The sequence below is a fragment of the Coprinopsis cinerea genome (genome assembly GCF_000182895.1).
Source record: "Coprinopsis cinerea okayama7#130 chromosome 8 map unlocalized cont3.8, whole genome shotgun sequence".
NCBI lineage: Eukaryota > Fungi > Basidiomycota > Agaricomycetes > Agaricales > Psathyrellaceae > Coprinopsis > Coprinopsis cinerea.
In genome coordinates this window covers 147,158-173,192 of record NW_003307537.1, presented here as the reverse complement: position 1 = coordinate 173,192, position 26,035 = coordinate 147,158, and the positions used below count along the sequence as shown (strand labels likewise).

The following is a 26,035-nucleotide window of genomic DNA, read 5'->3' as shown; positions in this document are numbered from 1 at the left end:
TGTCTGCCTTCTGCACACTGCAGAAAGTTGCTTTTGGATTGAGTGTCTGGCCATGGAGAAAAAGCAGAAAAATAGAATTCAAGAGAGCGCAGACAAAATTGGTCCTTTGTTTGGTTCAGACGGTGATGGACCTTCGCAGTGGGTACGATTGACGATATAGTATCCACACACGGTGCTTACTTACCTGTCATCCCCAGGATACACACGTAGTATCGGAGACTTTTCGAAACGAGCGACTTGTACGGTTTATGCCTTAATCCCTACGATATCTTGGTGTGATTTAGCACCTCGACAATTAGAGATTTACCCGGCATTAGCGCCCAAGTCTATCCGTCGCGCAATGAAGAAAATTAGTTCACTCTGAAGTATTTCAGTATCCCGGGGGACTAAGGCCGCGAATCTTTACGGGACATCGTCATGTTCTGGTTCTCTACGGAGAGTAATACCCGTGCTGGAGTGTCAAACCTTAAGAATTGGAGCAAAAGAAGAAGAATCAGCGGCCTTCGACGTCTTCTTTTGCTTGCGACCTATGCGAGAATCCCGAAGGCGTCTCTACCTGTGCCCACTGTGCCCTTCGTCCAAGGGAATTGATGTGGTTTCTCATCTTCAAGTCTTCGAAATATCTGAAAGAGAGGAGACTGCTAAGATCCTCCCTCGAAAGGTCTTTAGGTCGAGGTTAAATGGCTACAGAAGCACCTATGGCTAGTTGGAAAAGCGAGACGTAAGCAAAGTCCCGTTTCTTAACTTACTTACTTTGCCAGCGCCGTATCACTTCTCTACAGCGCGACGAGCACGGAAGCCCAGCGCTCGAACCTTCGTCCGTTTGGTTTGTGGATAATGAGTGACCGGGATGCCCGCCACCATTCCTCAAGTGCTCTGAGAAGGACTGACAGAAAGGAAAAGGTTCCAGAGGAAGCGATCACTTCTTAACCTGTTTGACAGCGCCTTCCTAAGCTCAAGAGCTGTGCCTCAAATAAGCGCCGTGAGATAGGATGTGTTTTGATTGCCGCCCAGCAAATCGAAGCTAAAGCCCCCAACTACACCCTCACCAGCGATGAAATTCGTCTTCCTCGCAACCATTCTCGCTGCCCTCACAGCGACCTCCACCGCCATAACCTACCGAGCTTACATGGTCGATGCCTGTGGCTTAGGACCATACTTCCTCTGCAATGACGAAGGAGGGGTATGCTGTAAAGTCCCCACCCAGTATGGATCCGCTGTCCAGTTCGACCAGCTCCCGATCTACACTCGAGGCATTGGTTTCCGCGACCTAGGTGGACCTTGCGAGCCTCTCGTCTTTTCCCTCAGGGGGAACGGCACCGATGTGTGCTGGGATAGCAACCCCGGAAAGCCGGTCAACAAGTTAATGTGGCTGGACCAAAAACAGAGTCTGCCTCTCATCCTGGACCCATTCCGTGAATATCGACTCCCGACTGTTAAGTCTGGAGGCGACGTGAAGAAGAGAGAGGGCGACGGAATCGTCTGTGTCGGCCCTACCGAATTCCACTACAAGAATTTCGAAGGCGAGCCTCGAAGCATCAAGGTCCCCGTAGCACCTCCCAATGCGTCGGATATCATCGCTTCACTCTTCAACGAAGGAAAATATGCTGCGCTGGAAGAATGCGAGAAGGTCTGATTCAACGGAGGTGAGTGGTTCCTGGATATACTGCTTCGTTATCATCGAACCTAAAAAGATTTTCCTCTCTTTAGGTTTCGTCGGCTTGGTCGCCTAGACGAAAGTTGCTACCGGACATGGTCTACTACATAATGGTCTTATATATACTTTTGTGATGTCGAGATTCGTAGCGTAACGCTCCCAATACCAGCCGTTTCATTCTTCAGAAAAGTGCCATGAGCAATGTCAGGGATCAGGTTCATAAAAGTATAATTCCAGATGGGCGGTACCGGTTGGTACCACCGCCGTGTGTATCGATAGGTGAAACTCTTCTCTCTGCTTAACGCTCGATCTACGAGGATCGAAGAGATTGAGTAAAGGCTAAGGTCGCGTTGGGGTCGGCGGGGAGGGTGGAGGATGCCAGAGCCGTGGCATAGAGATTTGGAATCAGCGGCTTAAACTCTTGTGATGATACTGATTTGCTGCATTAGGCGCCCATAGTAGTCTGATTGATTGATCGGCATCGGCATCGGCAACGGCAATGCCGCAAACCACGTTGTTCATGTCCCCACGCGGCCTCGATAGATGCCAGCGTTGCCTTTCGACGTCGACGCTCACAGGTTCCTCATAATGTCAACAATTCAAAAGTTCGGATACTCGTGTTGTGCTGCTCTGCTAGCGCTCCTGGTGTTTTATAAAAGTGGTCCATGGCTGAAATGGCCAAAGGTATGTTGTTTATGAGTATTCACCTCCAAGGAAGAAACTGACCGTGATTAGCAGGGAAAGTCGCGTCGAATTGAACGCCAAATTCTTCGATTGTCACAGCTTCCCCCCGAGATTCTCGTCGAAATCGTGAAACACATCGAATGGAACGATGTTTTATCTGTCCGAAGGGTAAGTCCCTTTGTCCCTCTCGACAGCAAAGGTCCATCTGACAAGTTCGCACCCAGTGTTGCCGTACCCTCCACTCGGTATCGAAAGATAGGGAGGTCTGGCTGTCGCTGCTGAGAAGATACTGCGACACCGTCATTCCCCGACCGTTCTTCCTGTCCAAGCCGGTGGAACTGTGCTCGGGTGATGACCTTGAGGCTCGCGTCGTCCAATGGTGGACTGGGTGGGGGGGACTGCAATCCACAGTGCAGACGTTCACTGCGGATGACAGCATTCCGGACATTTGGGGGCCGCTCTGCCCATTACCGGGAGACCGATACTTTCTTTACAAAACAAAGGACGGTTCCATCTACTACTGTAATCCGGGCCAGCCAGATTCCCCTATGCATCTCCTCTTACCCTCCCCTTATCCCAAAGACCCATGCGTCAGCGTCTGCGTGGCAATAGACGTTATAGGCACACAAAATATTGATCCGGCGTCATCCTTGCCCTCCGCCTCCTCTTTCGAACACCGACTCTTCCCCCCAGTTTTCAGGCTTGCAGCAATTCGAAGGTCAACGGTCGAGATCTGGGAGATTAGGCCAGAGGTGCAAGGAGAGACCATTGTCTATTCGGCCCGCCTTCTCAAGTCATTCGTCGACAATATCCGGACGACATGTTGTTCATTGCTCGGGGACCATGTTGCGTATGGCTTGCGTTCACTCGGTAGAACCAAAATCGTCGACTGGACAGCGGTCGCTGACGAAAGACCTGTCGTGGGTGCTCAAATAGCACTCTCGTCGCCCTTAGTAGGTGTCGCACCTCATCCTGCGCGCATTGTTGGTTAACCTCCACGACAGTACATCCTTTTGCTCCCCCGTGGAAGAATTCTAGTCCACTCGTCTTATATCCACATTGCCGACTGGAACGCATGTCGCCAGCTCGATTCGTCACCCATTCGTCCGCAGTGGAAGTCCACCGACGAGTTTCGCCGCCTCCATCCCTACTCCCACCCATTTTATATCGACAACTCCTTTCGACTTCTTGGGTGCAGTCGAGCCGGTCGTGCCCTCACCGGAGTGATTATCAAAGACTCGGATGTGTCGGTCTCGGATAGCGTCGCCATTGCGAAACTTGCAGAGTGTGTGCCAGTTGAGCACGATGAACTATGGTTTGACTACCGCAAGGGTGTCTGCGTGTTTGAAACGCAGCAACGTGCCCAGCTCCTCTGCTATAAGTGGCCAGGCGACAGCCTTCCGGAGCCATCAATCTCCGAGGTTGCTTTCCCTAACTACAGATATACTATCTATGTCGACAAATCCTATGCGCGCTCACGACTGGTCATGTTCATCTACAAGCGACCCCTCAAGACCGCATTCTTTGGATAAGCTAACGATACCTTACATAGTACATTGGACAATATAAATACATGCAACAGCCGACCATCCTGGATGGCTCCGTGTCGAAAGAGTTCGACTGAATCCCCGTTACTATACACTAAATATCATCATCCAGATCAAATGCCGGAAACAAACGAATCGGCGTGATTCTTGACCTTTGGCCGGATGTCAAGCTCTGGATTCAGCACTCCCTACCCGCATGTTAGCCCAGCATCACCGGTGGAACAGCATTGCATAGCATACCCAGCTCGTAATCATCGCCAAAAGGAGTTTTGCCTTCTCCAAGCCCGGTACATGGTTGTCGATGAATTGGAAACTCTTGTAGTGGTACAAGATGTATTTGTCGGACGTTGCGTCTACACGCTCCATGACCGCGAAGATGTATTGAAAACCGTCCGAAAGGATGCACGCCAGCGCGTTCCATCTAGTCAACGTGACGTCAGGAAGTATAATACGACGTCTCCTCCCGGATTCACTCACCGTAGAACCTTAATCCTAGGGGAGAGAATGATGAATAGGAGCCTACTATCGGTGTGTATACCATCGACGTACGTGACAATCGCTTGCGTTACCAACTGAGGAAGGTGACGCATGAGCTCTTCCTCAGTCATCTCGTGTTTCGCTTCAAGAATGGCCATCTGAAGCTCATCCGCAGCCGCAATGCTAACCAACTTCGCCGGTAGGTCAAGGACTCGGAGGTCATCTGTTCGACGGCCCATCTCTGGTCAATGGCGCTGGCACCTCTCAGCGATAATGTGACGCATACCTGATGACAGTGTAACGATGTAGTCGACAATGCCAGTGAAGGAGTAGATCTTGCCGTCACGCGAGGTAACATCTACAGGGCCTCCAATGCCTGTCGCGTTCTCTGACGACCGTGGGGTCTCTGCCAAGGCAACCTCCACTCTGATGCACTCATATTTACCGGTTATCCCGTTAGATAACGCGACCGCACGGTCCAGAGTAAGGTCTATCAACATTCGGCATTCAGCTTCATTCTAAGTGTGAGGGGTAGAATGTCAACGATAAGCAAAGGTCTTCAGGATGAATAATTGGTTGACTTACACTCCCGCTCACTGTTCTCTTCAAACGGCGCCGCTCAGGGTCCAGATTGCCACCCTCCGCTCGCAAAAGGTCATCGATGTGTTTGTCCAAACCACAAGAGTGCACCTTGTCCACAAGCTTGATGAATTCTGCAATACGGGATTCCGTCAAAGGTCCAGCACAGTATACTCCCAAGTTCAAGTCGTCCATTATGGTCTTGGTGGCGGTGGAAAAGGTCACCTTGACCTGGGACTGCAGTGAGACTCTCGAGCTGAGCGGACCGAAAGAGACAACTCACCCTTGGGGTTGCGCCTATCGCGGCACTGAACAGGTTCTCCGCGATTTGCGAGCAGCGTTTCTTGAAAGTGGAGTCGGAAGCAGGGATATTCAGATGTTTCTTCAAGTCTTCCTTCTTCTCTGCGAAGTATTGTCTGAGATATTCATCGAACCTCGAGTCGTCGTCGAGATGCCCTTCGAGAAGCGCTGTATCCGATGTAGGGTCCTCGGAGATGGCCCGGTATATCTTTACCCATACTTCCCCCCGGACAAAGTTTCTAAGGGCTGAATAGGCGCGACTGTCCTGGGCCGTGAAGGACTGGTCGGGTTTGGTGGACATCGGTGACTGGAGTGCGAGTCTGCGAGAGAAGATGGGTGAAAAGTGGATGGCGTACTCTGATGTCTCTGGCTCGTAATATGCGAGTTCAAGGCATGTCTTCGGCTAGGAAACGCGGCACGGGCGCCTATTTCATTTTTGGCGTGGAACGCCTGCGAAACCCGACATGCACCCACCTGCGTGACATGGCACATACCCAGAGACAAGGAGGAAATGGCAATGTCCCTGACATACCGGTGTGTGATAGCGGAAATGGATTTCGAATCGACTGCCCGATCAGCTCTCACCCCAAAACGTGACTTGAGATTAAATGGTTCATTTGTCAACGAGGTTCAAAACGAGGTGAGTAGAGCTTGTGCCTCAGGATTCCGGGCATGACATACCACGAGTACTCGTACACCGTGAAACCGATCGCGATTGAATCAGTTGAATAGCCGGAATCACAGAAGCATGTACTACTCGGAAACGTCCGAGAGTCCAAAGAGAGGTAAAACGGAATGGGGTCACCCTCCATACAAGGCCTGATTGCAGGCGTCTAAGCCGCAGCCACGAGGACCAACGGTTCCTGACAGTGTGCATGGACATACGGATAATTACACTCCTCGAAACTCGATCAAGGGAGAGTCGCTGCAATGTTCTCATCGAGATCCGTTATCCGAGGACGGATACTCCAGCAGTGCACTGAAGTGGTATAGGCTCTTTGATACTCGCTTCTGAAGGGGTACAAGAAGCGTATGGAGAGATACGAGGAAAGGTTCTGAATTAACACTACCTCGTGACACAAGGGCATGGATAGTCCGTCGGGAGTGGATCCGACAGAAGGATGAAGAGGTCACCGCGTCAGCCCCTCTCAAGTCTCCCCCCTCGCGTGGAGATCAAGTTCAAGGATAACGTTGTCCGTCCATGATATCACACGCCTGTTGTATAGCTCCAGATGTCGAACCAACCTGAACCACAAATATAAATTCCCGTTGAAGTTCAATATAAAGAAACGCACCCTATTCCTCGCGAATAAGTCGAAGTGGTTTCCATCGACGGGTCGCACGGACACGTCGACATCGAGGTCAACGAATTGTTTCCAAGAGCCCACAACGGCTGACAAGTCCTTCCGATCTGAGAACCAAGGATGGACTGCATCCTCCACGTCTTCTTGTAGACATGGTGCTTGGGTTGACGGAAGTCGGAATCCCTCCTTGCACACCAATAACACAACCAATACGGAATAACCAGAGTTCGAGGGAATGGAAAGCTTGGAAGGTGCGCCCAGGTGTTGATTGATGACAGAGTCGAGCGCTGGTTCGTAATGGCGGCGTAAGAGGGATACACAGTGCTGCAGGTGGGCCTTGACGATGGACTCCAGCGGCAGTTTGTTATTTGTATCCGACTCGGACTTCAGGTCGTCCTCCCTAATGCCCAGGATGAAGTCGATGAGGGACTCCGAGAGGTAAACGCGATCCAAAGGACAAGGGGAGTCCAATAATAGGAGACCGATTACGCGGACCCGACAGGGCTGTGGAAAGTCGTGTTCGGTTTGTTGCTTCGAAAGTTGGCCCCGTATGTGCTTCACGATCTCGTAGGCGACGATACCGCCAAATGACCAACCTGATAGCGTTGATCAGTTAACGTCAGTAGGGGTGAAGAATACGAAACATACCGCCGAGGATGATGTTGCCCTCAATATTGCCCATGATCAGATCGGCGTAGACCGAAATCATCTCTTCGAGAGATGTCCAGCATTTCATCCCAAAGTACGGATCTTCAATGCCCCAGACGTCTCGTCCAATATCAAGTAGGTTGTCATAGCCCGTCGTTAGTCCACTTCCGTCGTGTACCAGCACCAGCGGGGCCTTGAGGCTCTCGGCCTTTGAAGGGTGAATGAGGTAGAGCCCCCGTCCCTTCCGGACGGGATCAGGGTCCATACGATGGCGCGGAGTGGTGTATTCAATATAGGTTTGAGCCTCATGCACGGTACTGTGTCGCTGGAAGAAGTCTGAAGGCAGTTTGAGGCGATGTTGAGAGCGAAGCTTGTGACGCAGCTCTATGGAGGCGAAGGAGTCCAGACCAAGCGAAGCGAACGACGAGGTGTCCTGGATGTTCGCAAGGGGGATATGAAGGGTGCTCGACAAGAGTTGCTTGAGGTCTGGAATACAGGAGTCTGGAGGTGGGTCGATAGAGCTGACCAGGGTATCAACTGCCGATAGAGTAGGAGATGCGGTGCTAACGGTATCTGCCGTCGTCGAGAGTGACTTGACGAACCCTCCGAGCGATATCCTTTGAAACCGTGCGCCTTCGACCCGCGCGACAATCGATTTTATCCCCATCCTAGAGGCCATCACCACCGTTCCAACCTCCACAGCATCCGCACTTGACTCGCTCGCACCCAGCGAACAGTAGACACTGTAAACCGCATCGTATTCGAACGCTTCTCGAAGAAGCGTGAGGGACCCGACATCAGTGCAGAGATAGGCGGATTGTTCCGTGGCTCGCATGTTGACCAGAAAGCCTGCGATGTGGACCATGGCATCGAGATAGACTGGGTGGACGACGAATGTACCCTGGAAGGTCTTCTCAGGCAACTTCATCACCCCGTACGCTTCTCGTCTATCCGCCGCTACCACTACCCGATCGAATGCTCGATATTCCTGGGCATAGCAAACAATGCGAGGGAAAATGACGTCGTAGATCGTCGAAGGAAGCAGGACATCGAGGTCGGAGTTGTGGTCGTTGTGGAGCGCTTCGATTCGACTGGCGGTGAACGGAAGGAGGGAAGACAATTCTGCGGAGGTCTGGGCGCTGGAGCTATCGTTGAAGTAACCTTGAGCGTGAAGGGTGACCTCATGTTGGGCGGAAGTTGCGGCGGAACCAATGGTGAAGCTGTACCTGGTCTGGGTTGACGATTCGAGTACGACAGTCAAGATGAACACCTCTGCTCGTCCGTCCGAAACCAAGGGCCTCACAAACTTCACACCCTCCAATCGCACAGTCCTTGGGTCGTGGTGTCGGAGATATCCTCCAACTTCGAAGACGCCGTTGATCGCGATGTCGAAGTAAATACTGGCAGGACAGAGAGGAAACCCTTTCACTTGATGACCCCGAATCATTTCGCTGTAATGTTCCACAGGGAGAACGAAACGGGCTGTATATCGATTGTCTTGCGCGGGGCGTTGGACGCAAAATCCGCGAAAGGCGGTCGTGACTGTTATCCGGCGGTGGCGAGAGAAGGAAGGATCTTCATAAGGCACCCAAAATCTCGATCCATGAAATGGCATGAAAGGAAGGCCGACGCAGCGGGCATCTCCGAAAAGCCCGAACACCGCCCTCCAGTCCACTTCCACTCTCGTCATGTAAAGTTGGGAGAGGGATACGGAGAGACTTCTGAAAGGTGCTTCGTCCTTCTTCGACGAGGCGAGGTACAAAGAGTCCGCTGGCATGGCTTCATTACTGCGTAGAAGGGAAAGGTGACCGTGCTGAGGTCCGATCTCAACCCATGTCAAGAGCGCACCCTGCGCCTTCTGGTCGACGTGTGCCAGCAACGAGTGCACGGCCTGTTGGAACAGGACGGGCCGTACAGGCTGGGAAGCGAGGTATGACGCGTCAATGGAAGTCGAATCGCCAACCTGGACCAGTCTACCAGTGACACTCGAAGCAATGGGGACGGTGGGAGGACGGAAGGTCGTCGATTGCAGAGCTAGAGTGAAAGGCTCCACAATCGACGCAAGGTGTGAAGAATGGTATGCAGCAGGAATTCGGAGGATGGTCGAGCGGACATGCTCCTTCTCGAGAAAAGCCTGGAACGCCTGGAGTTGGTCCAACGGTCCGGAGAGGGTGCAATGTTCCGAGCTGTTATAACATGCGATATCGAGATCATTCCGCTCGGCGAACTCGGGTAGGGTGTCCAAGAGGACTTTCGCGCGGTCCGGGTCGAGGTGTACAGCCAGCATGCTGCTATTGCGTCGTCCAGTCGTATGATGCTGCACAAGCTGGGTTCGTATCTTGATTATGCTGATAGCGTCTTCGAGAGATAGAACACCAGCAGTCACAAGGGATGCATACTCGCCAAAGCTAAAGGTAGGAGATATCAGGAAGATGCTACGAGCCATGAGGCGGAGAAATGTACCTATGACCGACGACAGCAGCAGGTCTGACTCCCCACGACATCCACAGCCTCGCCAAGGAGTACTCAAACGCAAACAGCGCGAGTTGCTCTTCTAAACTCTCGTCAATCCCAGCGGGATCAAATCGTCGATCGAGGAGGACAGGGAGGAATGAGCGTGCTCCTAGGTTCAGAGCAAGGCGCGCACAGGTGTCGACGTCACTTCTGAAGGTTTCAGAGGCGTGATAAAGGTCAGCTCCCATACCGCGATACTGACATCCTTGGCCGGAGAACACGAAGATGACAAAAGGGTATTTCGAGTTGACTTTCTGTACTTGAGCCGTCCTCAGCATTTGAATGATGGTGGCACGATCATTGGTACAAGGGAAGGAGAGGCGATAATCATAGAGTTGGCGGCGAGCTGTAGACGTGTAGGCGATGTCGAGGTTACTTGCATCTGAATTCTCTCCTCCCTCCAGCCAACCCAGCATCTTTTCACGCCAAGCCTGCAGCTTCTCCTCCCTCGGGGCTGAAAGGCCGAACGTGAATTGAAGATTAGGCGAAAGGGGCGCCGTGGACCCTCTCTGGACAAACTCGCGAACAAGAATGGCAACGTTAGACCCTGCAGCACCGTAGTTGTTGATGACCGCGTAGCGAGGCTTCGTTTCCGCGGTCCAGCGAATCGGTTCATTCGGGACGAGTATGGGATGAGTTGGAGGTTCCGTCAAGGCGGGATTGAGAGTAGCAACACCAATTTGTCGAGGAATGGTCTGGTGTCGAAGCATCAACAAGACCTTGATAAGGCTCGTCGCTCCTGATGCAGCTTCCAGATGGCCAAGGTTGGCTTTGATCGAGGTAAGATAGAGAGGGCGGTGATTGCGGTCGCCGGTGTCGAAGACGTTCCTGATTGCCTGGATTTCGGTGGTATCGCCGACCTTGGTACCAGCCGCATGAGCCTCAATGACGTGGACGTCCCGGGGGTCAACTTGAGCTCTGACCAGGAGTTTCTTCAAAAGAGCCGTCTGCGTGGGGGCATGCGTTCGAGTGATAGATGATGCTCGGCCGCTTTGATTAACTTCGATAGCGTCGATGACTCCCAAGATTCGGTCGTTTTCACGAACTGCATCCTCAAGTCTCTTCAAGACGAACAAAACACAACCTTCGGCGCGAGAGTAACCTTCGGCGTTCGCATCGAAGGGCCGCGGTTGGCCCGATTGGGTGAGGAAACGACCGGCGTCTAGGCCAAGAAAGAGCTTCATGGAACGAGTGAGATACTCGGCGGGGATGGAATGAGCGAGTAACATACGTCAGGGCTGCTGATAACATTAACTCCGCCAGCGAGAGCAGCGTTCGAGTCTCCACTTTGAAGGGACCTGACTGCCTGATAAAGAGCGACCCCTGATGACGAACACGCCGTGTCGACCACGATAGAAGGTCCGCCAAACGACATGGCATAGGAGATCCGACCACTAAGGAGCGCGGATAAGGTACCTGTTGGCTACATGTGAATGTCCTTCTGGTTGAAGATAAGATCCTCGCGCACCAGTCGAATAATGTAGGTCGATGTTCTCTCGAAGATTATGGACATAGTCTGATGTTGCGGCACCCACGAAAACCCCGAAAGTTTCGGGATCGAAAGTCGGACTAGCCCCGGGAACGTAACCAGCATCTTGAAGGGCTTCAGAAGCAACATGAAGTAGCAGTCTTTGCTGAGGGTCCATAACTCTGGCTTCGCGTGGGCTGATCGCGAAGAGTCTGGACACGCGAAAAGACAGTTAAGAATGAAACGGACGCTCGGGGACGTAATCACGCACTCATTGTCGAAGAAATCAACATCCTCCAGAAAATTTCCAGTCGATACCGCCATTGATCTTCCTGGGAGCGCGCGCTCGACATAGTCTCCATAGTCAAACCGCGAAGAGGGAATCTAAAAGTTTGTATGAATCGTTACGGACTCACCATGGATCATAGTTATGCGCACCTGTGATAGAGTAGAAGTCCCAGACGTTAATACCTCCCACAATGATTCCACGTCGGAACCACCTGGCGTTCGAAAGGCCATCCCAACAACGGCGATAGCGCTTGTTGGCTGATAGGTGCTGCAGACAGCTTCCGATACTGAGCGAGGCACCGAGCGTAACGGAAAGATTCCTTCTGACTGGTGAAGGTTAACAAACTCTTTTCCTGCCGCGGTGGGTGGCGTCAAGCGTTCTGGTCGAGCTTCGAGTGACATGTCTGGGTCGAGGTGGGGTAAAAGTTTGCGATGTGCAAAAATGGCCTGCCAAGGGTGTTTGCTGCGCCCAGTTATAAGTGTCCCATCCGTTGCCATAAGTGCTGGCGAAAATTCCATGATTTTGATTATGCTTCTTACAGCACCAATCGTTCGACCTTCGACGCGGAGCTGCGCGGCGTCGTGAAGGTCGGACTGCCTGGCTCCATCATTCGAAGGAAAGCCTTAGTACAAGACCTTCCTTATAGCTGGCCTAATCCGAACATCTAGGAAAACCTTTAGAACGTCCAGAAACCTTGTTTAAGCTAATGTGCTCAGGACGCACCTCAATTCAACTCAGGTTGCTCATTTTTCTTGGTCTTGCCATCGGAAAGCAATGCGAAAGGACGTTTTCAGTTCTTCGACCACTAAATAAGTCCATGGAGACCACAAAGTGACTCAAATTTGATTTCGAAGGCGAGGATGTGGTTCGAGAACAAGCGCCGTCGGCAACAGGCTTCCCGTTACCCGGTATCTCAATGTTTGGATGAAAAGCGAGTGCCAAACAAAAAGCAGCGTTCCCACACCCAAGCCTTGGGCGCGCTGCTTGACCGAGAACCACGATCTTCCCATTAGTCTGGTTTTAGGCGACTGCCATGATCACTTTCACGGCCACGACTGTGACTCGGGGGAAGCTCGGGAACCATGGTCAACTACGTCTCCTAGCATGACCGCTCAAGTCCAGGAATCATGAAGGTCATAGTTCTAGTTCTAAGTTCCTGATAAGCTACAGGCGACAGACAACTTTACCACCTTCGCCGAGACTCGTGGGGGATCGGTGAGCTTCCTCATCTAGACAGGCTATGCTGCGCCAACCAAATGCGTGCGTCTTCCTAGAGATCTCGTGTGCACTGGATCTGCCTTCTGCCCAACTGTCAAGTGCGACTCGGAGGATGCGGTGCCTTTCTGGTCTCATGGGGGGATAGCTGGCACGAGCCTACTTGCCATTCACGACAAGATCTCATTCACGAAGGTGATGGATCCCGACACGGGAGGTCGGATGAGGTTCTGTCCTCTCACAATTGTCATTGACGGAACTACGAACGGCACCCCAAACTGCAGGTCGCGGCAACATCATGATGTCAGTCCAATTACTGTTGCTTATCTATTTTACCCCGCAGCTGAACGTGCCCGGTCGAATGGAAGCCGCTGAAGGACTTGGGATATTTGAATTCACCAATTCTCTCAGGTTCGCTTCTTTACCAACCCCTCGATGTGTCACTTACCGCGATTCTTCCTTCAACAGATCAGACGGGGGAAAACAACGAATACACTCTCCCACTAAAGGCAGACAAGCGCCGTAACAACACAAAGAAAAACAACCGATTTCGCTCGTGTCTTGGGAATTGATCGAACCTTAGGTGAGTTCACCATTGAGAGTTCAATCAAACGCCTTTAACTGTCCAGGTACTTTTATAGAAACGCGACAAACTGGGGATAACAGTAGATTGAAGGGGTTATATAACTATACATGCTGAAGCACTGTCAACGCCTCTTTCCCTACTCTCACAATGGCTGCTTCTTTTCCCGTCAATACAGAACCACCCCTGCATTCTCCCATCGAGTACAGAGCTAATGGCGAGATCAGTCGAATGCGAAGCCACAAAGGTCTGTGCCATCCACCTGAAAACTCGAGTCCTGACCGACCCCCGAATCCACTTGATGAAGGAAACATGCCCTCATTGCCGCAGAACAAGTTCTGTTCGTTATGTCCGGCAAAATTCACGAGAACAACACATCTGAACAGGCACCTCCGCTCCCGTAAGTGTGCCTTCTTCGGTTCTAGACCGCCTACTTATCTTGATCACTTAGACACAAATGAGCGGTCTCATAAATGCGATGTACGTGATACTCGACCTTTCTTGCAACCTAATGCTCATGGCCTGCGTAGGCTTGCAGTGCCGAATTTACGCGGAGCGACCTTCTTACCAGACACAAACGAACCTGCGGTGACTCGTACGTCGATCCAAGTTTCTTTCTCGCCGTTTGGTTGCTTACAACCCTTGTTGTCAGACGCAACTCCCACAAGTCTCGAAGAAAGTCATGTCAGGTAAAGAGTCTCTAGCTTCAGATATCGACCACGGTTCTAACCCTACGTCCTCTAGTCTTGTGCCGAGTCGAAGGTGAAGTGCAACCTCCAGTTTCCGTGCTCGAAGTGCGTAGCTCGAGGGAGGGAGTGCGTCTTTATCAACGACCCAGAAACATCTCGCAGTCGAAAGGGGTCCAAGCGCTCCCCTTCGACCGCATCGCGGCCAGGAATTCGCATCGACCCTGAATCGACCTATCTCAGAGACTCGACATCTCCGCTGTACTCACAGCCGCAAACATCCTCCCTCCCATCACCTCAGTCGCCGTACACGATGGTATACCCTTCACCAATCATGTCATCTCCCATCCACCCATCTCCGGTGTCTACCAATCAACCGGAAACCAATATCCCATTTGGACGGCCCAGTCTATGTTACTCCTCGAGCTCCTCCGCGTCCTCCTCGCGTTCCTCCTCTCGTTTGGAGCCATTCGATCTCATTCCCAATTTGGCGAATTTGAATTTTGAAGTGGACCTCACCGAATCGCACTCTAGAATCATCGACGATTTCTTCCCACTTCAAACTCACGGTCACCGCCCAGATCATGGGACGACGAGCCCCTACCTAAACGCATTCGATCCCTGCTCCAATGTGTCTGAAGAGAGAACAAGGGCGGACCTTGCTTCAGGGAACGGCGGAGACCTGTGTTCCGGAATAGGAAATGACGAATCCTTTTCGTATCACCAGCCCGTTCACGTCCCTCCGCCGAACATCTCGCGAGGAACACCAACCCTGTCCTCACCTTCCTTCTCAGACTCGTCTTCCCATGTTCCTCGCAACTTCCAATCGGCATCTGTTATCGATCACAACGCCAACAATACAGTCTTCAGCGACTCCTCGGCATCTCCTCATGTTTCCGAGCCGAAATCCGAGGAGTTAGACCACTATCGTAAGTTCTCGTCACTTTCTATGAAGTAGCGCGAGAAATGATCATTGAACTCTGGCAACGTGCCCTACATGTGGTGCCGTAGTGGATATGTTTTTTACAGAGTTTTGCGTGCAGTTACCGCTGGTGCATCGGCCGACATGGACTATGGCTGGAAAGCATCCCATGCTTGTCAGCGCTATGCACGTTTGCGGCGCGATCTTCGTCAGATCAGAAAACGCACTCAACTTTGTGAGAAAGACTTTGGTGTTTCTGAGGGATAACCTCATATCAGAGTTTGTCAGTATCAAGTAACGTCCCTTTCTTACTCTTGCTTTCCTTCGTATCCCTTTTTCGCCTTAGCATTGTTCCTGGACTCGCCGTTCTTTCGCCGTTCTCCTCTTGCCCCTGATGTTTGTCTCAGCTGACTTTGGTGCAACAGTCCAGATCGGACTGCTCGTTGAAAGATCGATTCTCTCTGATTGTCGCGGTTGTGCTTCTCCAATCTCTTGGTTTGCTGTGGCGGCAGCCTGACCAAAGCTCGACGACCAAGGCTTTCCATGGGGTCCTAATCACGGTATGTCCGCCTGATCCATTTCGGAGATTCCGTTTGTGATTAATGACATGATAGATGATACGCAAGCTTGGCCTGATCAAGATTTTGGGCGCTTGGACGCCGCCCGATTTGAGCAATCCGTACACGCTTGACACTGCATGGCGGGAATGGGCGAGATACGAGACATTAAAGCGGTAATTTTACCCCTCCCTCCAGTCTGGCTTGTCAAGAGCGCTTACCCTTCTCCTCGATCTAGGGTTGTCCTCCTTGCTTACGTTCAAGACTGCTCCGACGCCGTCTTTTTCTCCATCGCTCCGCTCCTCCATCCTTCCGAAATGGAAATCAAATTACCCTGTGACGAAAGTCTTTGGAGTGCTGAAGATCCCAAAGGATGGTACCAAGCATTGCACACGCCTTCTGTGTATGGCGCTGGTCCGAGACGACTGGCTTCGATCAGCATGCAGCAAGCGATTGCGTCGCTCGACGTCTCCGTTCCTCCCGAAGTTCAAACACAGCTCAATCCCTTTTCCCACCTTATCCTCATCCATACCATTCTACGCAACGTGTTCCATCCCGCGACCTCTATGTCTCGTACCTCTCACAACGGCTCTCCTCCGTCTTCGAACACGGTCCCCGTCGAGTACATCCTCCACAACTGGCTGCAAATGTGGACGCACAATTCCGAGGGGTTGATATCTGATCGCCATCACCGAGACGCCAACGCCTCCTCGTCGCCCCCGTTACACTCCTTCCCTACAACGTCCTCAACGACAGCCACGACACCCTTCGTCTCCTCATCCATGCCCCTCTACTGGCTCGCTCATTACTCCAACGTTGCCATCAAGGAGGGGTTGCTGGATCTGCGACCTGTCGACTCGGATGGAGACGCGCAGGAACGATGTAGGCTGATCTCCTCGTGGCTGAACCATATCAACGAGTATCTGGATAAAGGGTACCAGCTACCGTCTAGGGTTCAAGACTTTGGAGGGGGAAACGGGGTGAGATTCGGGGAGTCCTCGATGGCGCGTCACGGCGGACAGGACTATTACCATGATAGAGGATCGCCGAATACGTCACCGATGGGGTATCTATGAGGACTCGGAGACTTTTCAATTTCGTTTGAGTATGTGTGTTTGAGTATGTGTAGCCAAAATTTAGCGTTTAGCTGTAGGGTACTACTACTCGAGGCTCTCCATCACCCTACGTTCGTTTAGCTTTTGTTAGGGTTGCGCTCATACTCCCCGACCGCGCGGTGTAGCATACTAAAGTCTAATATCTCCGCCTTCCTCCGCTCGCTTACTCTCTCCCTCGTGTATTTTTAGTTTTTTTCTCAGTCCGCTCATGTAGTTCCTGAAGTTCAAGTATACCTGACCTTCGTTATCTCTTGAGGAGCACGTGCTCCTATTAGTGACAATTAAAACCACGCTAGGTTAAAGGGCCTCCTCATCCTCGCCGTCTTCCGCTATCCGACTTGGCCTCAATCTCACTCGAGAGCGATAGAGTCAGGGAGGTAAAGGACCCTTTAGGAATCGAGGAAAGTACGTATAACTTCTCAAGCATGTTGTCCACGGGCCTGGCGAACTCGAGCGCCGCGAAGACCAATGTATCGACGCTACTCAGGGAGGATTTGTCACTACATCTCGAAGGTGTTGATTAGTTGGGACAAGAGCAATAAAAACCAAGGTAGAGCGGATTGAATCCTACAGTACAGAAGCCACGAGATGGGAGGATATGTACAGACCGGTTTTGATTTCATCTCCGTCAAGACGAGAGTGAGTAGAGGTAAACCCACGATTGAATGAGAATGAACAAGGACAAAATCGAAAACCTTCCCGCATGGCACCCGACACGTCAATTCACCTGAAATGAAGCGAAAAGAGTGCTCTAAAACGAGATATTGTGGTAGAAGTCCACTGGAACCTACGCAACACACGAAAACGTGCTGACAAATAAGCCCCTAGTGAGCACCCCGCCGCGAGCGATGGGCGGGATTTTCTATTTCTCGTTTGCCATCCCCACTCTACACAACATTTTCTCAACGAAATCCGATCGAACTGCTGGACAATGGGTCTAGTAATCCGCGGGCTCGTAAAACCAAGTCAAAGGCCCAAATGGCGAACATGATGAAGGCCTTGAGGGCGCGGTGGGGAGGGGAGGAACGAGCAGAATTGGAAGCGGGAGACACGGGTGTTGATGTTGAAAAGAGGGAACAGGTAGAGAAACTAAAGGAAGAGGTGAAACGGCTGAAACGGGAGCTGGATAATGAGAGGAAGAAGGTGAAAAGGGCGAAGCAGGCAAAGGAAGTGCTGAGGGAGAAGCTGAAGGAGAAGGAGAAGGAGTGCAGTGGGAAGGCGAAGGAGATCAAGTTTCTGAAGGAGCGCGTACGGGTAGAGAGAGAACGTGCGGGGACAGATACGTTGGATAAGCGCGATAACGAGCTGGAGATGGCGAAGGACCGAGCAGCAACCAACCTAGACCACAAACACAGCACGCAGAAGATGCAGCATATCATCATCGATACAGAGTCCACCTTCAAACGGAAGCTGAACACAGATGAGGACGCGCAGTATACCCGAAAGGTCGCATGCACTCAAGATTCATCCGGCATCCATAAGGAGATGAAACTGCAGCACGTTCGAGGAGGCTCGGCTTGACAAGGCGCGCACCAAGGCGGCTGCAATTGAACCCACTCGGCAAGATCTTGTTTTGGACAACGCCGGCATTCTCAAGCTTTTGAAGGCGGAGCTCGACGTGAATCTCAGCTAGAAATAATTCGATATTGAATGTTCCTATCAGAATACAAAAAGCGCCCGCGCTGCATCGCGACCCACCCTCTGGGCTCATCATGGCCTTTGGAGGTCCAGCGAATTGATCAAAGCAAGCTGAAGGGATAACCATGTTAATCCATCGTCCCCTGTTGATAGTATCCTGGAACATATACCCATTCGATAGGTTTATCGGTTCTCGCCTGAAGCTTGTTCCTATGGAGGTACGCGTGGAGAGCATCCCCAAGCCACGGACACAGAGACGGGAATACAACATACGGCGCGCCGACTTCCGCAAGGGGAGCTGCCATCGAAATAGCGCCAAAGAGAAGGGCGATGGTACCAGCGACGACAGTGGTGAACTTCATGGCTGAGATATTCCGCTGCAAAGTTTTAAGTACGCCTTTGGTAGTGCTGGTGGATGGAGGGTTGCTTGTATGCTTGCCCCCGATATAAAGGGCTATGTATATCTATCACTTTCCAGAACCCGGGGAATGGGGCGATGTATTTCCTGCAGCTTTTACGGACGTCGCGAACGCAGTAATCGTGCTCAGAGTCTTGCGTTGCGACGCTCTTCGTCGCCTTTGTCAAGGTTGGAAAGTCCTCAAGATCGTCCCTAGAAACCTATTGAGTACCCGAGAAACCCTTGGGTCAGGTGGGAAGACGAGACTCCAGCGAGCCCACGCCTCCTCACTAGTACCTCCAGCCTACCCGCCACATTGGAGTACACAAGACCCCTGAAGCCCGACGCCTGCCTTCCCGCTCCCTCGAAACATTGTCTTAATTGATGCCAATTTCTAGGCACGAGTGACAGCCAGAGAACAAGAATACCGTTTCCATATCGGGGTGCCATATGACGTTAAACACTAAGCGCCCATGTTAGACCTCGAACCGCGGTTATCCCCTCATAGACTTACCTGCCGACTGGAGTTTTCTGAATTCTGGAACCACCGCATCAAAGCAACGGTTTCTTGATGTGGATTGAATTGGAGGACGCTGGCTGTCACTCGCTGTGTACTTTGAGTGGGTTATCTCAGGCTGTCGGTAGTTGGAGTGGCTTAGCCTGAGTGCACCCTACACCGTAACGGCTTTTCACATCATTACTCTCGAATTCCTTATTGGAACATACAATGGAGGACCAGCGCTCGAGATGTTAGCTCGCAAAGTAGCCATAGATCCGGTATCGACGTGCATCAACATGTACGTATGTACTACATTGTGGAAGGGGTATATGGCAACAGAATTCTACGTATGCGTTAGGCTTTTTAGTTCTGAGAGGCTGGTGCCGTTACTTTGGCCGGTTGCCTAGAAATTGGCATCAATTAAGACAATGTTTCGAGGGAGCGGGAAGGCAGGCGTCGGGCTTCAGGGGTCTTGTGTACTCCAATGTGGCGGGTAGGCTGGAGGTACTAGTCAAGCACTCGGAGTCGGACTTGGCTAGCTCGACGTGTACAAGATGAACTGACCTTAACCTTTGTAGCTCTTCCAGAGACCCGGTGTAGACCTTATCAGTCCCAGATTACCCTGATTTAATTCGAAACATCGTTCAATATAACTCTTCCGAGTCTATACCATGGCAGTGCGTACATCCATTCCTCTTTGATATTCCTAGATCTTCCTCCAGTTCTAACACTATACATCGACGTCCTAGTACTCCTACGACCCTACCACACTACTGCAGTATACATACGCCACGATAACGTTAACGTGTACCGAGTTGAACGAGAATCCGATTTTAGTGTTGATCACTAATCCAGCACTGCTACTAGCAAGCAATAAGATAAATTTCGAATAGGTAAGGATAAGGATAGAGGTATTTGGTTCGAACGATAGTAAATGCGGAGGATAGAGCAGACTCCAGATGGAGAGTCTTCCACCACACCCTCCTTTACCCCATAGTTGACTGACGACACAACCGATTCAACATCAAATCCCAAACACACACGCGTCCAATCCTCCCCCTCGAACACACCCAGTATCACGACATTCAAGATGGAGCACTTCCTCCAGTTGAGAGAACATGCCACCGTGACACCACCGACTGACCGACCGAGCAGAACACCACAATTTCGTGGCACCACCAAGGATCTAGAGTAAATCCAAGCAGATAAAAATAAGAGATAAGAAATACTTTGTTTAAACTTTGAGCGATAGCAAAAAATGCGAGAGGATAGAACAGAGATAGCAGAACAGAATAGAACAGAACAGAACTAGAGGAGACAAGCAGACGAGAAATAGACGAAGCGAGACTAGAGTAGCGAAAAGATAACCGAAGAGACAAAATAAAGGACGAAACAAAGCAGAGCGAACGAAAGCAAAAAAAACACACACAAAAGAACAACAGTACACTATCTTTACATACACAAATAAAACGCACTAGGGTTATTCATCAACAACAAAATCAGTCCTAGGGAGCAAATCACAACACCCTCAGGCTCCTCCATTCCTTCCACGTCTCCGCGCGCGCACCTCCATCCACCTCCTCCTCCTCCTCCCCACACCTATACACATCCACAACACACACCTACGCAGGCGCAGCATTCTCTTTATCCCCTACCCCTCCCGCTCCTACACCCAGCCCCTCAGCCCTCCTCATCTTCCACCGATTCGCACTATTCAAACTAGGAACCGGCAACTCACTAACACTCCTCGCCAAAAGCTGATGCTCAACCTCGAGTTCATCAAAACTCATATCCGTCACTTCACCTCCAAGGTCCTCCGGTAGGACTTGCTCCATCAAACTAGGTTCATGAACAAGAGTCGACGATTGGGAGAAGGTGTCGGGAAACTTGATAGGCGAACCGCCCAAATCTTCCAGCGTGAATTCCGTCGAAGTCGTGGTCGTGCCATCCGAGGTATCGGTCGAAGTCCCACTCGTCCCGTTTGCGTTGTTAGAGGCAGGTGCGGGCGTGCTCGGTGTGACACCGGCGCTCAACGACCCCGTCTTCCGATTCGACAAAATATGCGAAGCGAACGATGTAGACCCAATCGGCGCAATCCTGGGCGTAGACGGGATCATCGAGGTACCAATCTTGGGTGTCGATGGGATCATCGAACTCGAGGTAACTTGGGCGCTCTGGTTCTGCTTCGCCTGCTGCCTCTCCGCAAACACTTGCATCGCTCCTCCCTCCGCCAACTTCGGTGGGTTGAGTTTCGACGAGGGAGGAGGAGCGCTAATCCCCAGACCCAATCCCAAAGAATCAAACTTGGACACGAAGGCTGCAAGAGCTTGACGCTCTACTTCCAACTTGGTTCGTAACTGTGGTTTTTGGAACTCGTTAGCATACCCAGCCACCCCTATGAAAGAAACGAGAACGAGAAAAAAGAAAGAACAGGAAGGGATAAAAAAAAGAATATAAAGGGATAAAACAAAAACGCACCCTCTTCTCCTTCTCAACCTCCTTAACCAACTCATCAGCCCACCTCTTCCCCTCCTCAACCTTCCTCTCCAACTCCCCAAGCCTCTCCTCAAACTCCCTCTCAACATCCTCCCTAACCTTCCTCAACGGCTCACCCAAATTATCCTCATAACCCCTCACAACGATCTCCAACTCACGTATCGTCTTGGCTTGCTCTGCTATCAACTTGTCTTTTGACTCTTCAGGCGCGTCGAGGGGGAGAGGCGGACGCGCGGTTAGTTGAGCTTCGAGGGAGAGGATTTGGTTCGCTTGCGATTCGAGTTGGGTGCGTGCGGTGAGGAGTTCTTGTTGCAGCTGGCGTCATCGCGGATGGAGGGTTAGTCTTACATGAGAGAGTAGAGGAGGAAAGAGCGGAACTCACCTGATAAGGCGACATATCAAAATCAATCTTCTGCGGACTCCCAGGCCTCGATTCACCCTCCTTCATATCCTCAACCGACTGACTCGTAAGAATCAGCTTCGTCAACTGCTGAATACGCCCATTAAGATCTTTCATCGCTTTTGATTCGTCGATTTGCTGTCAAGGTGTACGGTCAGATAACAGGCGGTATTTGGCAGATAGCAGCTGTGAGCTGGGAATTGGACACTCACCTCCCTCGCAGACAACCGCCGATTCCTAACAGGCGCTTCAGCTTCCCTCTCCGCCAACCGTTTCTTGAGATCCTCAATCTCCTTCCGGTACCGCTCGATAAGGGCATCAGTATCGATGAGTTCTTTCTTCTGGGCGTTAAGCTAAAGACGGCCAGGTTAGTCGGAAACCGCCAAAAGGAGGGGAGGGAAGGAAACGAAGGATGAGATACGCACCTTGACATTCTTGATCCTCTTCGCAAACAACAACGTGCTCATAGTCTCAGTAATCGCAGACGTGTCGGGGTTGACGGTACAAATGACGCTGATACGTGCGTTTCCGGATAGAGAGGGTTGGAGCATGCGGGTGAGCTTGGAGTTGCGGAAGGGGACGTGGTCCCTGAGGAGTATGCATTAGTACCGCCTACTCTGAGATCGAGGATGGGAGAGGGAGGACGTACGATTTCCGCTTTGCGGCGTTGTCGGCTAGAGTACCGATGACAGTACCGAGGGTGAGCAGACTGGAAACGCATATGAGTATACGCGACGAAGACCGACGCGACATGATCACCGACCTGGTGTTGATATACTTCCCCTCCCGCGTCCGCTCCTTGTCCGAAGTTGCCTTCTCTGAACCAGCCAGATCGATTAAACTCTACACACCTCATCAGTGGCCTGAATCAAGGGCCAAGACAGTGATACGGTACTCACCAAGACCGAAGTCTGGACACTCCGTCCACCACGAGCTTGTAATCGCGCACCCCCAGGGCCAGGAGTCTGCCTCCCATTCAGACCAGGCGTCTGTCGTCCATTCAAACCGGGTGTCTGGCGCCCATTGGGAGCCGGGGTAGTACGCCCATTAAACGACACATCGTCGTCATCATCCCCACTCCCTCGCTCTCGACTCTCGATGACCAGTCGGAAAACGGAATGACTCCGGCTACTCCGGTCGTTCCAGTCGGTGCACGCCGTCCTTCGATTGCCCTCCCCGCGCTTGAGCACCTCCCGGACACCCTTGAGGCTGGTCACCACCTCTTCACGAAGCGGTGTGAGGACGATATCCCCGCCGACACCTCCCTGGATCTGAACCGGGTTCGCGGCAGCCATGGATGGCGGAGCAAGCAAATCGTGGATATTCTCGTTGTAGATTTCGAGGTAGGAGCAGCGAAGGAGGTACTCGCGCGTCGGTGTCCTCTTGATAAACCCAAACACGTCCCTCATCGCACGAGGGATGATACCAGGTTCCTCTTCATTACCACTGAGCGTAAACGTCTTTCCAGACGCGGTTTGGCCGTAGGCAAAGATGACGGCGTTGTAGCCGTCCATGGCAGCGTGGACGTGTGACCTGGCCACTGTGGTGTAGATGGGTTTGTTGGGTGTCCCGGTGAGGACGGCGTCAAAGTTGAATGTCGATGTAGAGGCACCGGATCCTGCGTGTTTCGCGTAGTTGGGGTCGAGTTTGATGCTCTTCTCTACTGGATTGGGGACCCAAGCCGACTGTGAGTCACTAGGTCGTATTCTGTTCGAGATTTAGCACCGCGTCTAGTGTAGAATGAGTGAAGACACACCTGACAGAAACCATAACTTTATCCTCTTTCCCATGATCCAGTTGCTGAGCCCGCAACCACGCCTCGTCAATCTCAGCAGAAACGTCGCCAGCCTCAACAGTCTGGTAATCAACCAACACAGATTCAGGATCGACAACGCTAACATCCATCTCGCTTGTGGCTGGCATCAAGAACGGGCTCTCAGAGCCCTTCCTAGGCGACGACGGCGTCACAGGCCGACTCCGTGCCCCATCTCTCTTCGTCGGGCTCCCTGGCACAGGGGACAACACGGATTTGGGCTTGAGCGAGTTCTTGGTGCGGGCTTCGGTCGATAAGGGCGCTTTGTACTTTTTGTTCGCTGTGAGGAGCGGTGTCGAGGGTGTCTTACTTGCTGACCGGCTGATGGACTCGAGCGACGAGATCGAGGACAGAGACGAGACTGAAGGCGGTCGCTTTGGTGTGAAGATGCCTGGTCGGGCCAGTTTCGAGCTTGGAGTGCTTGGGACCATCGTTGGTGGTGTGGTCGTCGTCGTTGTCGTTGGTGGTGTCGGTGTCGTCTTTATCGATGTCGAGGGTAGTCTTGAGGTCGTCGTGGTCGTCGTTGGAGTAATTAGAGGAATCGTGCCATGAGGCTTGCGCCAGCCAGCTTGAACGATCGTTCATTCCTGGCCTTTGATGAACCGTGAGAACCTCCAGACGCGACTCTCACATGACCGCGCTTAACCGGAACCAGACGGGCCGACGGGCGTTTAGCTGCAGAACAGACACAACTTGTCCTGCTGCAAACGCCCGGCTGTTCGAGTGGCGGTTATGGGTATGAAGAGATCCTTGTGGCCTCGGGAAGACGACTTTCTTAGAACAAAACCCTGTAGGAAAGGATAGGACTGAGGACTCAAGGACGCGCCACCCTGGGCGCCTATTTGCTGAGTTTGCATAAACACATCTCCTGAGCCTTATTTCTTCTCGTAGAGCAGCACCGTCAGCTATACATACTACACACAAGCGTGTGACATCTTCCTGAGGAAGCCGCTTATCCCAAATCTCGAACATATTCGGTGTTCATGATACAAACAAGGTCTGGTAGATATACAGAACTCAAAACTAGAAGATAAAAGATACACTCTCTTCAACAGACTCAGAGTACGTTAAGCATTCGTACCTCTCCACGCCCAAGAATCACGCCTTAAAACACCCATGCTTCTTATGCCACCCTTCAATACTCTCCTCTCCATACCCCTGGTACACCTCCTTCTTTCCTTCAGGAAGCCGCACATATCCAGGCTTTGAATCGAGCTTGATGCAGACCTATATCCCAGCCAAGAACGCGTCGTTGTTGTCGTAAGTTCCGTATCACCAGGTCTTTTAAGATCCATCCATCGTGGAAGGCAGGGAAAGAACTTACCATCGTCTCAGGAGCCTCAAGCTCCGGCGAATCAATAGCCGAGGCGAAGGGATGGATCAACTCGGGCCTACATAGTCGCATAACATACCATACACAATGTCAGTACGTACGCCCAGAGGTTCCTTACACTGAACATAATATGTAGGAAAAACTCACCAACTCTCATCATACAACCACAACATCGACGAACACTTTTTACAAAAATTCCTCTCGGACGACGCAGTTCGTTGGTCGGGCGTATCGCGATCCAGGACGGCTTTGTACACGCTTTACCGTGCGAAGGGGTACATCCACAATTCCACCCAATTCCCAATTTCACACATGGACGGCGATTACACGGAGGGCGATTCCATGCACAGCGATTGAGAGATCCAGGAGAAGATTCAGGGACAAAACCGGGGTAACCCATCGTCGACGTGCCGATCGCATTGAACCACATCGCGATTCGAGAGTCAAGAGTCCGAGTCCGACGCCCAACCCCGATACGCGAGTTGAAGTGATAAGCAATAGGCAGGCGTGTCAATGTTAACCGACGTCGAGTAAAACCCGTCATGGCAGGATATCGATCATCAAGGGAGCGGGGTTGAGTGCCAATACGGTAGGAAGACCAACACGGAGGTAAGACCAACACAGGAGGGAGGCCAACACGGAGGTAAGACCCATACAGAAGGAGGACCAGCACGGAATGAACCCAGCTCATGGAAGTAGGACCAACACGGAATCACCCCAACCACAGAAGGATTTCGTGTATGACAAAAGCACCAAATTAGAAAGCAAAAAAAAAAATGTCAGTCCTCCCTCACAACCCTATGCAAAAGAACGAACAACAACCGCACCTGATATTCTCCTTCCCCTCAATTTTCAATGTCTCACTGTGTCCTCCGAGGTTAATCGACCCGCCTACACCACCTACTTTACGACAG

At 51.8% G+C, this 26,035-nt stretch overlaps 8 protein-coding genes across 8 annotated transcripts; 4 read left to right on the top strand and 4 right to left on the bottom strand.

The window, feature by feature from the left end:
• Positions 1-1,054: 1,054 nt before the first annotated feature.
• On the top strand, positions 1,055-1,636 carry CC1G_05379 (hypothetical protein; the record flags this gene model as incomplete). Its single annotated transcript, XM_001835365.1, has 1 exon — positions 1,055-1,636. The coding sequence occupies one exon, from the start codon at positions 1,055-1,057 to the stop codon at positions 1,634-1,636; it is 582 nt and encodes a 193-aa protein (XP_001835417.1).
• A 564-nt stretch (positions 1,637-2,200) lies between these two features.
• Positions 2,201-3,722, top strand: CC1G_14937 (hypothetical protein; the record flags this gene model as incomplete). The annotated part of the gene is made up of 5 exons (XM_002910560.1): positions 2,201-2,341; positions 2,393-2,509; positions 2,566-3,294; positions 3,346-3,628; positions 3,697-3,722. 5 exons carry the CDS (start codon positions 2,201-2,203, stop codon positions 3,720-3,722), a joined length of 1,296 nt encoding a protein of 431 aa, XP_002910606.1.
• Positions 3,723-4,001: 279 nt separating this feature from the next.
• CC1G_05378 (hypothetical protein) lies at positions 4,002-5,545 on the bottom strand (the record flags this gene model as incomplete). Its single annotated transcript, XM_001835364.2, has 7 exons — positions 4,002-4,076; positions 4,129-4,309; positions 4,366-4,380; positions 4,438-4,588; positions 4,652-4,883; positions 4,951-5,175; positions 5,228-5,545. 7 exons carry the CDS (start codon positions 5,543-5,545, stop codon positions 4,002-4,004), a joined length of 1,197 nt encoding a protein of 398 aa, XP_001835416.2.
• An 878-nt stretch (positions 5,546-6,423) lies between these two features.
• Positions 6,424-11,985, bottom strand: CC1G_05377 (polyketide synthase; the record flags this gene model as incomplete). Its single annotated transcript, XM_001835363.2, has 8 exons — positions 6,424-6,489; positions 6,540-7,144; positions 7,197-9,604; positions 9,660-10,888; positions 10,942-11,126; positions 11,179-11,390; positions 11,450-11,562; positions 11,617-11,985. 8 exons carry the CDS (start codon positions 11,983-11,985, stop codon positions 6,424-6,426), a joined length of 5,187 nt encoding a protein of 1,728 aa, XP_001835415.2.
• A 1,430-nt stretch (positions 11,986-13,415) lies between these two features.
• On the top strand, positions 13,416-16,506 carry CC1G_14936 (hypothetical protein; the record flags this gene model as incomplete). The annotated part of the gene is made up of 9 exons (XM_002910559.1): positions 13,416-13,665; positions 13,717-13,745; positions 13,796-13,860; positions 13,918-13,954; positions 14,010-14,880; positions 14,963-15,156; positions 15,299-15,433; positions 15,488-15,606; positions 15,669-16,506. The coding sequence occupies 9 exons, from the start codon at positions 13,416-13,418 to the stop codon at positions 16,504-16,506; spliced, it is 2,538 nt and encodes an 845-aa protein (XP_002910605.1).
• Positions 16,507-17,523: 1,017 nt separating this feature from the next.
• CC1G_05374 (hypothetical protein) lies at positions 17,524-18,066 on the top strand (the record flags this gene model as incomplete). The annotated part of the gene is made up of 1 exon (XM_001835360.1): positions 17,524-18,066. One exon carries the CDS (start codon positions 17,524-17,526, stop codon positions 18,064-18,066), a length of 543 nt encoding a protein of 180 aa, XP_001835412.1.
• Positions 18,067-20,531: 2,465 nt separating this feature from the next.
• Positions 20,532-24,373, bottom strand: CC1G_05372 (kinesin; the record flags this gene model as incomplete). Its single annotated transcript, XM_001835358.2, has 12 exons — positions 20,532-20,553; positions 20,706-20,745; positions 20,818-21,436; positions 21,558-21,890; positions 21,958-22,113; positions 22,188-22,328; positions 22,401-22,563; positions 22,625-22,684; positions 22,739-22,818; positions 22,875-23,682; positions 23,732-24,057; positions 24,107-24,373. 12 exons carry the CDS (start codon positions 24,371-24,373, stop codon positions 20,532-20,534), a joined length of 3,015 nt encoding a protein of 1,004 aa, XP_001835410.2.
• Positions 24,374-24,886: 513 nt separating this feature from the next.
• Positions 24,887-25,812, bottom strand: CC1G_14935 (hypothetical protein; the record flags this gene model as incomplete). The annotated part of the gene is made up of 3 exons (XM_002910558.1): positions 24,887-25,015; positions 25,113-25,179; positions 25,265-25,812. The coding sequence occupies 3 exons, from the start codon at positions 25,810-25,812 to the stop codon at positions 24,887-24,889; spliced, it is 744 nt and encodes a 247-aa protein (XP_002910604.1).
• Between the last annotated feature and the right edge of the window lie 223 nt (positions 25,813-26,035).